Raw genomic sequence first — 13,418 nt, 5'->3', positions numbered from 1 at the left:
AAAAACTGATTTCTTTTATCTTTGCTATGATGACAGTACATTATATTTTACTAGATGTTTTTCAAGATATTCAGCTTACAGTGACATTCAAAGGCTTAATTAGGGTAAATAGACAAGTCATTGTATAACAGTTTCTTCTGCAGACAATCAAACATATTTATTGCTTAAAGGGGCTAATAATATCGAGCTATTAAAATAGGCTTCAAAATATTCAAACCTGCTTTTATTCTAGCTAAAACAAAACAAATAAGCCTTTCTCCAGAAGAAAAAAATATTACAGGAAATACTGTAAAAAAAAAACCCTCTGTTAAACATCAATTGGGAAATATTTATATATAAAAATAAATTCACAGAAGGACGAATCATTTTGACTTCTACTGATAATCGTTTTGAATAATCGTGATTACAATTATGACCAAAATAATCGTGATTATGATTTTATCCCATAATCGAGCAGCCCTAATATATATACACACACATACATACATACATACACAAAACCATACATACATACATAAGATAACATGAAAATAATAATAATAATAATAATAATAATAATAATAATAATAATAATAATAATAATAATAATACAACAATAGCATAAAAATAAATAATAAATTAATGAAAATAGTAATCATTTTAATAAAAAGAAAAAATAGAATATAGGTGTTAGAACTGTTAAGCTGACTTAATAATTGACTTATAATTTTGTTCATAATTCATTTATTTGATAACAAGGCAACATATTTACACACTTTTTTAAAGTCAACAAATCTCTTCAAAAGCAACTCAGTTTCCTTATTTAAAGTAAAGTTAACTAATCGCTTTTTACAATGAACCACCATTTACAGCAAGGTGCAGATTCCAGGGGGGTTTGGGGGTTTCCCACCTGAAGGACATGCAAACAAGATGCATTGGGGGGTCAGCCCTTTAATACTGATAGTTTGCTCTGAGCTGTATTTTAAATAATAACGCTAATAATTAAAATAATATGAATATACATTTAACCACCCTTATTATGCTTCATACCATTGTGAATGCATAATTATGCTAATCAGTCTATGCGAGAAAGAAAATTCATTAAACAGTTTGAAACTGCAGATTTAGAGCACTGATAGACACGGTAAGACTTCACAAGTTTACTCATAAAATAGGTGTTTGTTTCTACATACAGCCTGAAAGTAAAGTCAAATTAGGCGCTATGTAGGTCATAATACACTAAATAGATCTCAAAATACCGAAAACAAATATGTTTCATTATTAAATTAGATGTAATTTAAATAAATACATAAATGACTGAAGGATGTATTACACAAACTAACATAACCAAAAAAATTTCACCCCTCTGATGGTCAATGTATAGTTCACACACTGAATTTTTTTTTATGGCGAATGCTCTTTCAGTTGCAACCCATTACTGGAAAACACCCATACACTCTCATTCACACACACACACACACACACACACACACACACACACACACACACACACACACACACACACACACACACACACACAAATTCATTCACTATACGGCCAATTTTGTTAATCCAATTCACTTATGGTGTACGTCTTTGGACTGTGGGAGAAACCGAAGCACCCAGAGGAAACTCACGCGAACATGGGGAGAACATGCGAACTCCACACAGAAATGCCAACTGGCCCAGCTGGGATTCAAACCAGTGACCTTCACTTTGAAAAATGCTCGGTTTCACACAACTTCTTCATGTTGTCCCAACACAAATCCATTCGTTTTCACAAATTTAAGTGGATTGAACATTAAAGTTGTTAAAAAAAAAACATGAATTTTTTTTTTCTTGTTTAGTTTAGAAGTTTAGTTTGCTTTATATGGGGGAAAAAAGTAGCTCAGACATTCGGATCTTTATATATGAAGTATCTCTTTAAGTGTTACATGACGCCCTGTGCTTTGACCTCGCAGTTTAAAGGAGAAAACAAGAGGAAAGTGAGAGAGCGAGAGCAGAACAGATCATCACATGACAAATACTCATGTGAAAATCTGCTGCCTGCATTTTCCCAGAGACTCCCTTCACCCGCCTCACTGCTACTACTGACCAGCTCTCAAATACACTTGCCAAAAATGCCTGAAATCCCACTAAATCTGTTATTTACAAAAAAAAAATAACTATGCTGCACTTGTTTACAGTTCCTCCAAACATTCCAATGCCAGGTTACTCTGGAGTTTGTAGGGCAAAGAACAGTGAAAACGAAAGATGCTCATTTCGGTTAATTTTGCTAACCGACAAACCCTGCTCGTTAACCGAATATTAACCGTTAACTTATCAAATTAAAATTCAATTAATATTTGATGAAAAAAATCATTGATGTGTCTATTTTGTGTCTAACGCATTAAATATTGCATTTTAAAATACTGATTTACTTCAACATGCAAATATATTAACAACAGAACATAACAACAGAACATCTTTAAGCACTAAGAATAAACAAAGAATAAGCTAAATAAAACCAATAAAATAAAAAGGCCTGCTTTAGATATCTTCCACGTAAATTACAATTGGAGATTACGAAATGAAAACGCTGACTGAATCATTTTAAACTGGCATAGGCTGTTTTTTCCAAGCATGTTTTATTTTTCTTCCATTAAATTAAATAGCAGGCTACCTCGGAAAAATACTTCAGGGAAAATATGCATTTAATTAATGCTCCGATGTAATTGTTATATCACAAACCTCTTTCAACTAATAGAACTCATTAGTTTAAAGATGACCTCTTTGACCTCAGAGCTTCTGTACTTTCATTTTCTTCGTCTAACCCGCAGTTTATGTGTGAGCTATAGACACGGGCCAGTATAAGATTCTGATGATGTGATAACCTTGGATAAAAATATCACAGTTTCACGGTTTGATGGTATTGTGATTACTAGTCTAAAATATATTATTTTTAATGTCTGGGTAAAAACAGGGCTTCTGCAGGTTTCATCACGTCAGATTTAAGACCTTTTAAGACCTTTTTGAGACCATTATTAATGAAATTTCAGACTTTCACATGGCAAAACGCTAATAAGTCTTTTTTTTCTTTACTTGCACCATTAAAATAAAAATTCAGTTATTTCTAAGCCACATATTTTAAATAATATGTCAAAACATGCAAACTCTAGTTATATACAAAAATATTTTTATTGGCATAGCCTTCTTTTTTAAAAAATACATGTTTTAAAAGCGATAATAAACAAAATTTATGCACAACATAAATTTATGCATCAAAACATGGAGAACTTTTAAACAAATGTTATTGTGAGGATGTAAGGAAGACAATTAAACCATATTGTAAAATAGTCAATAAATGTTACTTTGTTAAACTTTTTTAGATGGATTCGCCGGTTCTACAGATTGGCCATAGCTTTGCATGGACAATTACTGAAAATTAAGACCTGTTGAAAAGTATTTAGGAGCCACAACATCATATTTCAGTGAATTTAATAATTTTTAAAGGCTTAAAATAGAACACAATATATTTTATTTTGAGAAACATTTATAATATTTTGGAGCAGTAAACATGTCAGGCTGGATAATGAAAATTAAGCATTGACTTCTGCTGTCTTCATTTGTTTCAAAAATTGATTTTTTTTACAATTTAAAACAACATCTTTGCATATAGTTTCTACTGGAGATACGGTTGTCCTAAAAAAACGTTTTAAAAAGTAAATAAAAATTTTTTACACATACCTTAGGACAGTATTGCTTTTAAAATCTTGACTTTTTCAAACCGCGGTACACCTTGAAAACGGTTATCGTCCCATGCCTAGTGTGCTGCATGTGATGAAATACAGTAGCTATGTTTTGATCCACCTATTTCTATGCGCATTTTGCATATGCGCATAAATAAACAGTTGATGGAAATACCATGAAAATGTTTTCACAAATTTTAAAAATGCGCATAAAAAAACATATGCGCATAACTGAGTGGGATAAACTTTTTTTCGGTAAGAAAAGATATAAACTACGATGGAAACACTTTTTACTGCACAAACTCCAGCATGCACATTAAAAAAGGTCATATGATTTTGTTAAAAGAGATCATGTGATGACGAAAATGAATGTGACTGGACAAACCAGCAGGCTGAGCACACTGTAAAACATCTGAAATGTTGTTTTGGTCATTATAAAATGCCTAACCGTTTCAGTATTAGTGTTATTATATTATTAATGATCACCGGAATCATGAGTGTCTGTGCTCCGCATCTGACACCTTCAAACACCACCGCGCTTTCACTTTATGCAGCGAACTGATAACTGATACCATTAATCGGATAAAAACACACCCTTTCGGATAACAGTGAATCGGTTATTTTGATCATCCCTAGTGTAAACACGCATCCTGATCATTTACCACTGCAAAAGACAGGATGTCATCCAAACGCAACAACGAAATATTTAATTCAGTCACATTTAATGGAAACGCAATATTCACACACAGACAATAAAATGGCATTATATGAGATTTCTAATTTTTCACTGAGCAGAGCACTGTTCTGATAAGCAACTGTTAAATATTTTGTATTTATTAGTGATTCATTAAGTGTTTGACCCACTCAAACAATTACATTTGCTCTTTGTTTCAACTATATATTTAAAATAAGCTGAAAAATATGAATCCAGACTAGTCTCAAAAGAAATTCACGCAAAAGACATGATGTACACATGCATAGCCAAATTCACATGCATAAAACCAAATTCACGTGCTTAAAATAAAAATACATTTTCATAAAATACATTTCACAAATGCAAAACACCATTTGCAAATACATAAGAGTGTACAAAAAGTTTTGAATGTTTAAAACTTGTGAGTTCATCCTGAATGAGAATGTGCAAATCCTCTTTCACGTACGACTCCCCCTGGATACATGTGTGTGTATTATTGAGACTTTCCTGCCAGAGTCAGGACTACTCGTACCTTTCAGCCAATCAGATGAGAGCTGTATTCAATGAAACCAACTCTGCGCCTCTTTTGCGCAGACTGTTCCTCTCCAGCATGGCGAACGGAGAAAGCAGCAGTCACACTTTTTTTAAATTTATTTATTTATTTGACCATATCCTCACTCTTTTTATCTATTATTTTGAAGCAGCTCCGCTTTTCTTATGTATTGTCTCGCAGAGACAATAAATGAGCAACATGTATCCTGCAGGGTAATCATAAGTATCATTCCGGCCACGCTAGCAATGCAGCGCCATTGTGGTCCAGTGGTTAGCACGTTGAGTTACCATTCCTTGAGACCCGTGTTCAAACCTCACCTACGATGCTATCTTTTTTCTTTTCATTTTTATTGTTAAGACATATAAAACTGTAAAGTTGTTGAACATATGAAGTTCTAAAGCAGCTGTTTTCTTGAAAAAGACGTGATAGTGTCATTAGAAACTGAAATGAGCTAACCCAACGAGCTAACCACTGGACCACAATGGCTCTGCAACTCAGACATGGCCGGAATTATACTTATGATTACCCTGCAGGATACATGTTGCTCATAGGGCTGCGAGACAATAAATAAGAAAAGCGGAGCTCCGGCAAAATAATGGATAAAAAGAGTGAGGCTATGGACAAATAGTTAAATAAATGAAAAAAGTGCAACTGCGACTGCTGCTTTCTCCGTTCGCCATGCTGGAGAGAAACAGTCTGCGCAAATGAAGCACAGAGTTGGTGTCATTGACTACAGCTCTCATCTGATTGGCTGAAAGGTACGACTTGCCTAGACTCTGGCAGGAAAGTCTCAATAATACACACACACGTATCCAGGGGGAGTCGTACGTGAAAGAGGATTTGCACATTCTCATTCAGGATGAACTCGCAAGTTTTAAACATTCAAAACTTTTTGTACACTCTTATACATTTGCAAATGGTGTTTTGCATTTGTGAAACTTATTTTATGAAAATGTATTTTTATTTTGTGCACGTGAAAATTTTTTGTGAATAAAAATAAATATTTTATGCACGTGAATTTGGCTACGCATGTGTACATCGTGTCTTTTGCGTGAATTATTATTGAGTCTAATCTGTCTCCATAGAAAAAACACAACTCTAGAGGTTTTGAGGGGAATACTTAATTGATTTGTTCAATCCACTTAAACTTGTAAAAACTAATAAGCTAAACTAACTTAATTATTTCATGTCGTCCCAACACAAATTGATTGTGTGGAACTCAACATTTTTTACCTCATTTATATTACATATTAATATATGCGCAATATTTTTTTTGTCTTTTGTGATAAATGTTTATTTAATTATGCAAACATGTTTTTTAATTATCCAAAACCCAATTTGGAGACTTTCAAAAATATGGACCATGGTGGATTTTTTAATCAAGTCCTTGACATTTCTGATGGATATAAAGGACATGATGATAGTGTCATGTTGCATGTTCTGTCACAAAATTACACATGGTCACTTGAGACTTATTAGATGGTCCCTTAACGACAAATTTTGCCATTTCCAATTCACAAAATTGACCCCTACATTTGATAGAGGCTCTGGATCTCAGCTGACAGTCTATACAAGGTACACATTGTACTACTGTATGTCTCCTCTGTGACTGAACCCATGATTGTTGCAATACTATGATGCAATGCTCTACCAATCGAGCTTCGCAATTCTCAAATTATCACGTAGATGAAAGGGTCAATGAATTATGTCTTACTTGCAGTAGGAGTGCTTTTTTAGAAAACACTCTTATGGGTTGTATTTCAGGAAAGTGATAAATGATCTATAAGGTCGTATAAGTTGGAAAACAGGCTGCCATCGTAGACGGCCAAATTTGCTGAACAGTGAAAAGAGCTGGAAACCACAGCAGTGCACAATCAAGAATATAGCGATTGCCATGATGGACATCATGGCCTGAGAAATACGGCTGTCTCAAAATAATCACTTTAGCATATTGTGCAAGAATATTTAAAATAAAAAGCATATAAAGTACACACACACACACACACAAACGTTTGTTTTTGTGAAAAGTGGGTACATTATATAGGTTTCCATTCATTTTATACTGTTCAAACCGTATATTAAATTGCCCTCACCCGACCCAACCCCAAAAACCAACCATCACAGGAGACTGTGTGCAGCTGTACTCTCTGATTAAACGCATCCTGTAGGATTTATAAGCTTTTTGAGAAATGAAGACGTCACCAATGTCCTCATATTTCACCTCTTTTTTGTAATACCTGTGTCATACCCATGTCATTATACAGATTTGTGTCCTAATATGACACAAAAACACATACACACACACACACACATAACAAGAAAAGTCAAGCTTTAAATTGTTAGTTTATGTGATCTGTAGCTATGTAACATGACTTAAACATGGAATGATGTTTGCTGTTTGTTCAAACTACGTATTTAAAATGAACTAAAATAACACAACTCTTGAGAAGGTTTTTTTAGGACAACTTAATTGTTTTATGTTCAATCTAGGGTTGGGCGGTGTTGACCAATTTGGCATCGTACGATGTCTAATGTGAAACATCGCGATGGATGATGCCATCGTCGTCATAGGCAGGGGGTGGGGTGGTTGTTAAATATCAATTAATTCATAACAAATTAATGAATTTTAGCCAACCATTTTCACTACCTGACCCACATGGTAACCAAACCGAAAATAAAATTACAAACAAATGACCACCTGTCAATCACTTTTTTTTTCTTGCATAAATCGTTGTAATGGCTTTTCCCACAGCTGGTGGAGGAGATGAGAGTTTGGTTGGAGTTCACTGTAGTGCATACATTTTCATTGTTTTCACTGCAAAATCCTCACCGCGTGCGAGGATTTAGGAGGCATTTATGCAGAAAGCATCTTTGCACCTAAAAACGCCAAACGCAGCACTTAGGAACAGATTAAAACAGTTGTTATGTGAACTTGCTGAAGTAAAAAAGCCTGCAATGCTTGCCCCGCCTTTGTGCTCTTCTTATTGGCTCACTGCTCTAGAACTGAACGTGAACGATTGGTTAATATCAGCTGTCAATCCCTCAGTCAATGCCTTCTGCCTTCAGATGACAGGAGCTACAACCACAAAAATGTGAAGCACTGAAGATGAGAGAATGAAAATAACACTGGCAGATTTACCTTAAGTCACTAATAATGGAACATCTTATTAGTGATCATATGCTGAATGTTAATCCACCATTTACACTTTTCCAAGAGTGAATAAAAGACTTACAGTGGCTTCAAGTCCGCTATGAAAATGACTAAAGTCATTCACTGTAAAGTCTGTGGGACGGGGTTTACAGGTAACAGCGATTGCCACTGAATCTACACATTTTAAGCGTGAGAGGTGCTGTATAATCCTTCATTTAATCCTCATGATGCTGTCAGCCGTGCAAGTGGCAGCTATATGTAACATTTAACACAGCTCATGAAAAGACCGTTATTGCTATTAAGATGACATACAAATAATAAGTTAAATATCAATATAAATGTGGGGCGGGGCGATGGATCGCTATGCCGTCTCAGCATTGTGAAGTTTGTCGGCCATTGGTGATGGACGATGGCATCGTCTATCGGCACAACCCTAGATCAATCTACTTAAATTTGTAAAAACTAATAGACTAACTTAATTGCTTCATATTGTCTCAACACAAATTTATTGTGTGGAACCCAACAATTTTTACAATGTATATTATAAATTAAGTGAAAGTAAAAGTTGTGACGTGGCTAAGTATGATGATCCATACTCAGAATTTGTGCTCTAAATTTAACCCATTCAAGTGCACACAAACACACACACACACACATTGTGAACACAATGCATTGTGCACAATTGCTGCCAGTGCTGGGACTTGAACCTACAACCCTCCAATAAAATCCAACTCTATGACAAAAAGCCCATATATTATTAATAATGCCCAATATATTGTTTTATTTTGTGAACTTTACAATTACAAATTTTAATTTTATATTGAATCATTTTATCAAATTCATTCATTCATTCATTTTCTTGTCGGCTTAGTCTGTTTATCCAGCAAGTTTTTACGCAGCGGATGGCCTTCCAACAGCAACACATCTCTGGGAAAGATTTTATCAAATTTAAACAGCTAAAGGACCCAATCACATTAAACGTTTTTTTTTTTCATATCTAAAAACATGAGGTGCACTGATTGTTGGCTTCTTTTAGAAAAGAACAGTTTGCTGCGCTTTTTATGTTGCCACTGAATCAATTGTCTTAGTGCTTCAGTGCATGAAGTCATGCTCATTTTTCACTCATAGTTGACTGTTTTTTAATTGCAGGCATTCAGAACGCATCTGCAAATATGCATGGCACAGCAGGCAGTAAAATGTGGATAGTAAAATGCCCGTTGCACATACACAGCACGCAAAACCCTCATTGCTAATAGACAACAATTGAAACACCATAAAAATGCATTTGGAGCAATTCGGGCCTAAGGTTTTTTGTGGGGAGGTGGAAAGGGTTAAATGTAGTTGCTTTTAAATTTGGTTGTTTACTTGTTCTAAAACAGTGGTTCTCAAACTGTGGTACGTGTACCACTAGTGGTACGCAAGCTTCCTTCTAGTGGTACGCGGAGGAATTAAATATGTCATGTACATGCTACACACATTTAAAAATGTATCAAAAATTATGTATATAACATGTTATATATGACATATAGCCTATATTTCTGAGGTAATCTGCCACGTTTTTTTAACTGTGCAGAGTTGTAGCTGCTTTACTGGGCCTACTACGCTACTGTATTTCAATACTGCTCATTTTGGTGGTACTTGGAGAGACAATTTTTTCTGAGGTGGTACTTGATGAAAAAAGTTTGAGAACCACTGTTCTAAAACAACAAGTTCTTGAGGCTTTATATTAATATATTATGTGCATAAAAAATAAAGGCATATTAAAGTGATACTTCACCCAAAACTGATAATTCTGTCACCATTAATTCCCTCTTTTTAATTTATTTCTTTTGTAGAAACAAAAGAAAAAAGATTTTTGAAGAAAGCTGAAAACCTAAAACCATACTATTTGTTCTTCCTACAAACAAAGTCAAACGTCACAGGTTTTCAGCTTAATTTCAAATATCCTATATTGTGTTCAACAGAAAAAAGGAACTCATAGAGGTTTGGAAGTCAAGGGTGAGTAAATGGTGAGTAAAAATTAATTTTAAGGTGAACTATCCCTTTAATATGCAGGCGATGTCAAATGTCAAAAACATTAATATAGAATGTTTGAACCATTGTTTTTTGCATTCTTGTTGTTATTGGTATTCTGACTGATAAATCTGATTTGCACACCCTTAATAGCAACATACAAGGTATTTACTAAGCTATGAACAATCCATAAGGAATCTGAACAGCTATACAGATGACACCAAATGCAAAAGCAATGAAATAAAAAGCTTGATTTGTGCCAGTTCAAACCAGAATGTAACAGAAGGTAGCTTATCTTTCATGCAGTTTTTTTTGCAACAACACAACAATGCTCAAACTACTACAACAAACAATTTAGACAACCAATATTTTAGTAACCAATACTACAGTTGATACTAAAATAACACGATTCCAACAAGCAAATAAAATCCAGTACTTACTTTAATAAACATGAAATCCAACTCCTGGTTCATGTTTAAAGCCCAAACTGCTCTATTTCATACTGAAGGAAAAAAAAATGACGTCCGTCCTACTTCTGCCAAAGCTATAAACCATGCTAGGGATTGTTCAATGCATCTGATTGGTTCCCTGATCCCAGAAGGCTATACATTGACAACTGAGTCTGGGAGACGCTCTTCCGAATGGCTGATGCTCTAGTCAGCGGAGAGAACTGTTTGTCTATATCCTCAGCTGTTCTGAGAACAGCTAAACCCTCTAGTGTCACATGAGCAAGAACAGAAGCTTTATTTAATGGCTTCATTCTGCAAAACACACACATGTACCACAACCGCTGCTTGCTGAAGAGCCGATCAGTGGACAGAAATGAAAATAAAAAAAAACAACTTTACACTTTAAAGGAGTGGATTCTCCCTAGTGCATGGATGTCATGCCATTTACCACTATACAGACCTTATTTACCTCCTAGTAATGCAGTGCACATGTTGGCAATCACTCGTATGCTATTTAAATAAATAACCGAGTCATTCACATATCTGTTTATCTCAACAACAACAACAACAAAAAGAGATAACATAGTTACAACATAGAATGTCCACATGATGAAGGCATCCACTGGTTTTGACAATGCTAAAGGCTATGTATGCTAACAGCTGAAAAAATATGCATTCTTGCTAATTAGATTTTTTTCTCTTTGTCACTTAAACTTTTAGAAAACAAATTCTAAAACATTTTAAATACATGTTTTAAGGTAAATACTGCATAATTTGAACATGTTGTGATATGCGATGCTAAAGGCTATGTTTTCTAACAGCTGACATTATGAAAATGTGTTTTTGCTTTTGACAACAGATTTTTTTTCTTTTTGCTTGTTTGCCACATTTAAAAAAACACAAATTCTAGAACATTTCTAAATAAATGTTTCAAGGTAAATGCTGAATAGGTTGGAGCGAGTTGTGATTTGTGATGCTAAAGGCTACTTTTGCTAACAGCTGACATATAAAAAAAAAACATTCTTGCTAATAAGTGTTTTTTCTTTGTCACTTAAACATTTAGAAAACACAAATTTTAAAACATTTTAAAATATATTTTTCAAGGTACCTGGACATGTGATTTGCGATGCTAAAGGCTATAAAGGATAAATATGCATCATTGCTGCATCATTGCTATAGAGAGCAACACAGACTGCTTGAAGACCATTCCAAAGTAACTGTACTTGTGTATTTATTTGATTTACCCATATTTCATTTATATCTTCCCTCCCTGTGCCCTGTTGATTTTAGAATTCTGCATTCACGCAAGTTTTTTTCCAGTTTATCATGTAAAGTATATACATAGAAAACAATGATTCAAAGATGATCCCTTGGATTTACACTTTTTTACCTTTAGTGGTTGTAAACAATTTATTTGGGCTGAATTTAAACAAACAAAAGTTGAACATTACTAAATTTAATTTTTTTGTTTAAATTCAACATATTTTAGCAACAATTTTGTGGACATCATTTTTTTTCAGTGTAACAGTATAGAGAAACAGATAAACAGATCGAGAGATCAGAGAAATAAGACCTCCAAATCAAATAAATTCATTGAATGTTAACAGGAATGCTCACTTTTTATCTACATAAAGAAATCTGTTGCAAACAACTGAGAATTCACCAATATTTTTTCCGAATGTGTTCATCTTTGAACTCGAAAGCACCATTGAAGTACTTTGTGCATTCCTCTGACTGACAGCACATAAATGCACGCAGTGACTAAACAGCTCCGTGTTTTTACATTTAATGTGACATGACGCTGAATACCTGCTTGTCCAAGGAGCACAGCTGACACAAATAAATTCCTGGTCAAAAATTCCTTGTAAATTAGAGTATGTATGTCAATGCAAGATACTTAATCAATCCCACAATGCACAGCAATAAGGAGTGTACATCCAATGTACACTCAAGAGAAAATACCTATAATGCACTGTGAGAGTTCCCACGCTGAATGTATCCTGCATCTGATCATAATAGGTCGTGGACAGCGGAATCCTCAAAGTTTCAAAATAAAATATTGTTTAATTACAGAAATATTTGTTTACATAATAGAACTCAACATATGTTGTTTCCATACTGATAGACAGCTCACTAAGTGTTAAATAACTATCACAGGGTTTAAGAAGTTTAAAATCTAGACCATCAAGAGGATTTATCAACTGGTAAAGCACAACACATGTGTGTAAAAAAAAGTGTTTGACCGCTAACTGATTTATTTATTTTTTCTAAGTTTGTCACTTTAATGCTTCAGCTCATCAAAAATATTAAAATATTAGCAAAACATAGCAAAAGTAAACATGTCATGCAGTTTTTAAATAAGGGCTTTTATTGTTAAGGGAAAACTAAATCTAAAATTACTTCACTCTGTGTGAAAAAAAAGTGTTTGACCCCCTGTTGAAACATAACTCTGGTTTAACAAACTTGAGTTCCATTTCCCTAGCTACACCCAGGCCTAATTACTGCTAAACCTGTTCACAATTAGAAATGGCACCTGCCTGACAAAATGAAGTAGACCAAAAGATCCTCAAAAGATAGACATCATGCCGAGACCCAAAGAACATAAATAAACCATAGCAGTCTGCAAAAGCGTATGAAAGTTTCTGGACTGCAGCAAACCACAGTGAAAGCAACAACTCATTCAGAAGTTACAAAAGAGCCCTCAACAACATCCTAACAACTGCAGGCCTCATTTGCCTCAGTTAAGGTGAGTGTTCATGACTCCACCTTAAGAAAAAGACTGGTTCCAAGATGAAAACCACTGCTAGGTAAAAAGGACATAAAGGCTCATCTCAGATTTGCCAGAGGACAC

The 13,418-nt window shown here is 34.4% G+C and overlaps 1 protein-coding gene and 1 long non-coding RNA gene across 12 annotated transcripts in view; one reads left to right on the top strand and one right to left on the bottom strand.

Annotated features, from left to right (window-relative positions):
- Positions 1–13,418, top strand: part of LOC147839797 (uncharacterized) — a 516,604-nt gene that overhangs the window by 483,824 nt on the left and 19,362 nt on the right. The gene's annotated exons all lie outside the window — the stretch shown is intronic.
- Positions 1–13,418, bottom strand: part of myo5aa (myosin VAa) — a 164,030-nt gene that overhangs the window by 144,174 nt on the left and 6,438 nt on the right. For 5 of the 11 annotated variants that reach the window (XR_015515194.1, XR_015515195.1, XM_087293352.1 and 2 more), the window contains exon 1: positions 10,559–10,773. The exons of the other annotated variants lie outside the window; for them this stretch is intronic. Coding sequence is in view for 3 of the 5 variants with exons in the window: in XM_087293352.1 (XP_087149478.1) it covers positions 10,559–10,591 (33 nt within the window). In the remaining 2 variants the exon portion in view is untranslated. Of the gene's footprint in view, positions 1–10,558; positions 10,774–13,418 lie in introns of those variants that run through there. 11 annotated transcript variants of the gene reach the window in all.

This window comes from Danio rerio, chromosome 18 (assembly GCF_052040795.2).
Source record: "Danio rerio strain M-AB ecotype USA chromosome 18, GRCz13ab, whole genome shotgun sequence".
Lineage (NCBI taxonomy): Eukaryota > Metazoa > Chordata > Actinopteri > Cypriniformes > Danionidae > Danio > Danio rerio.
The sequence above is the reverse complement of the archived record's forward strand: the minus strand, read 5'-3'. Positions and strand labels throughout refer to the sequence as shown.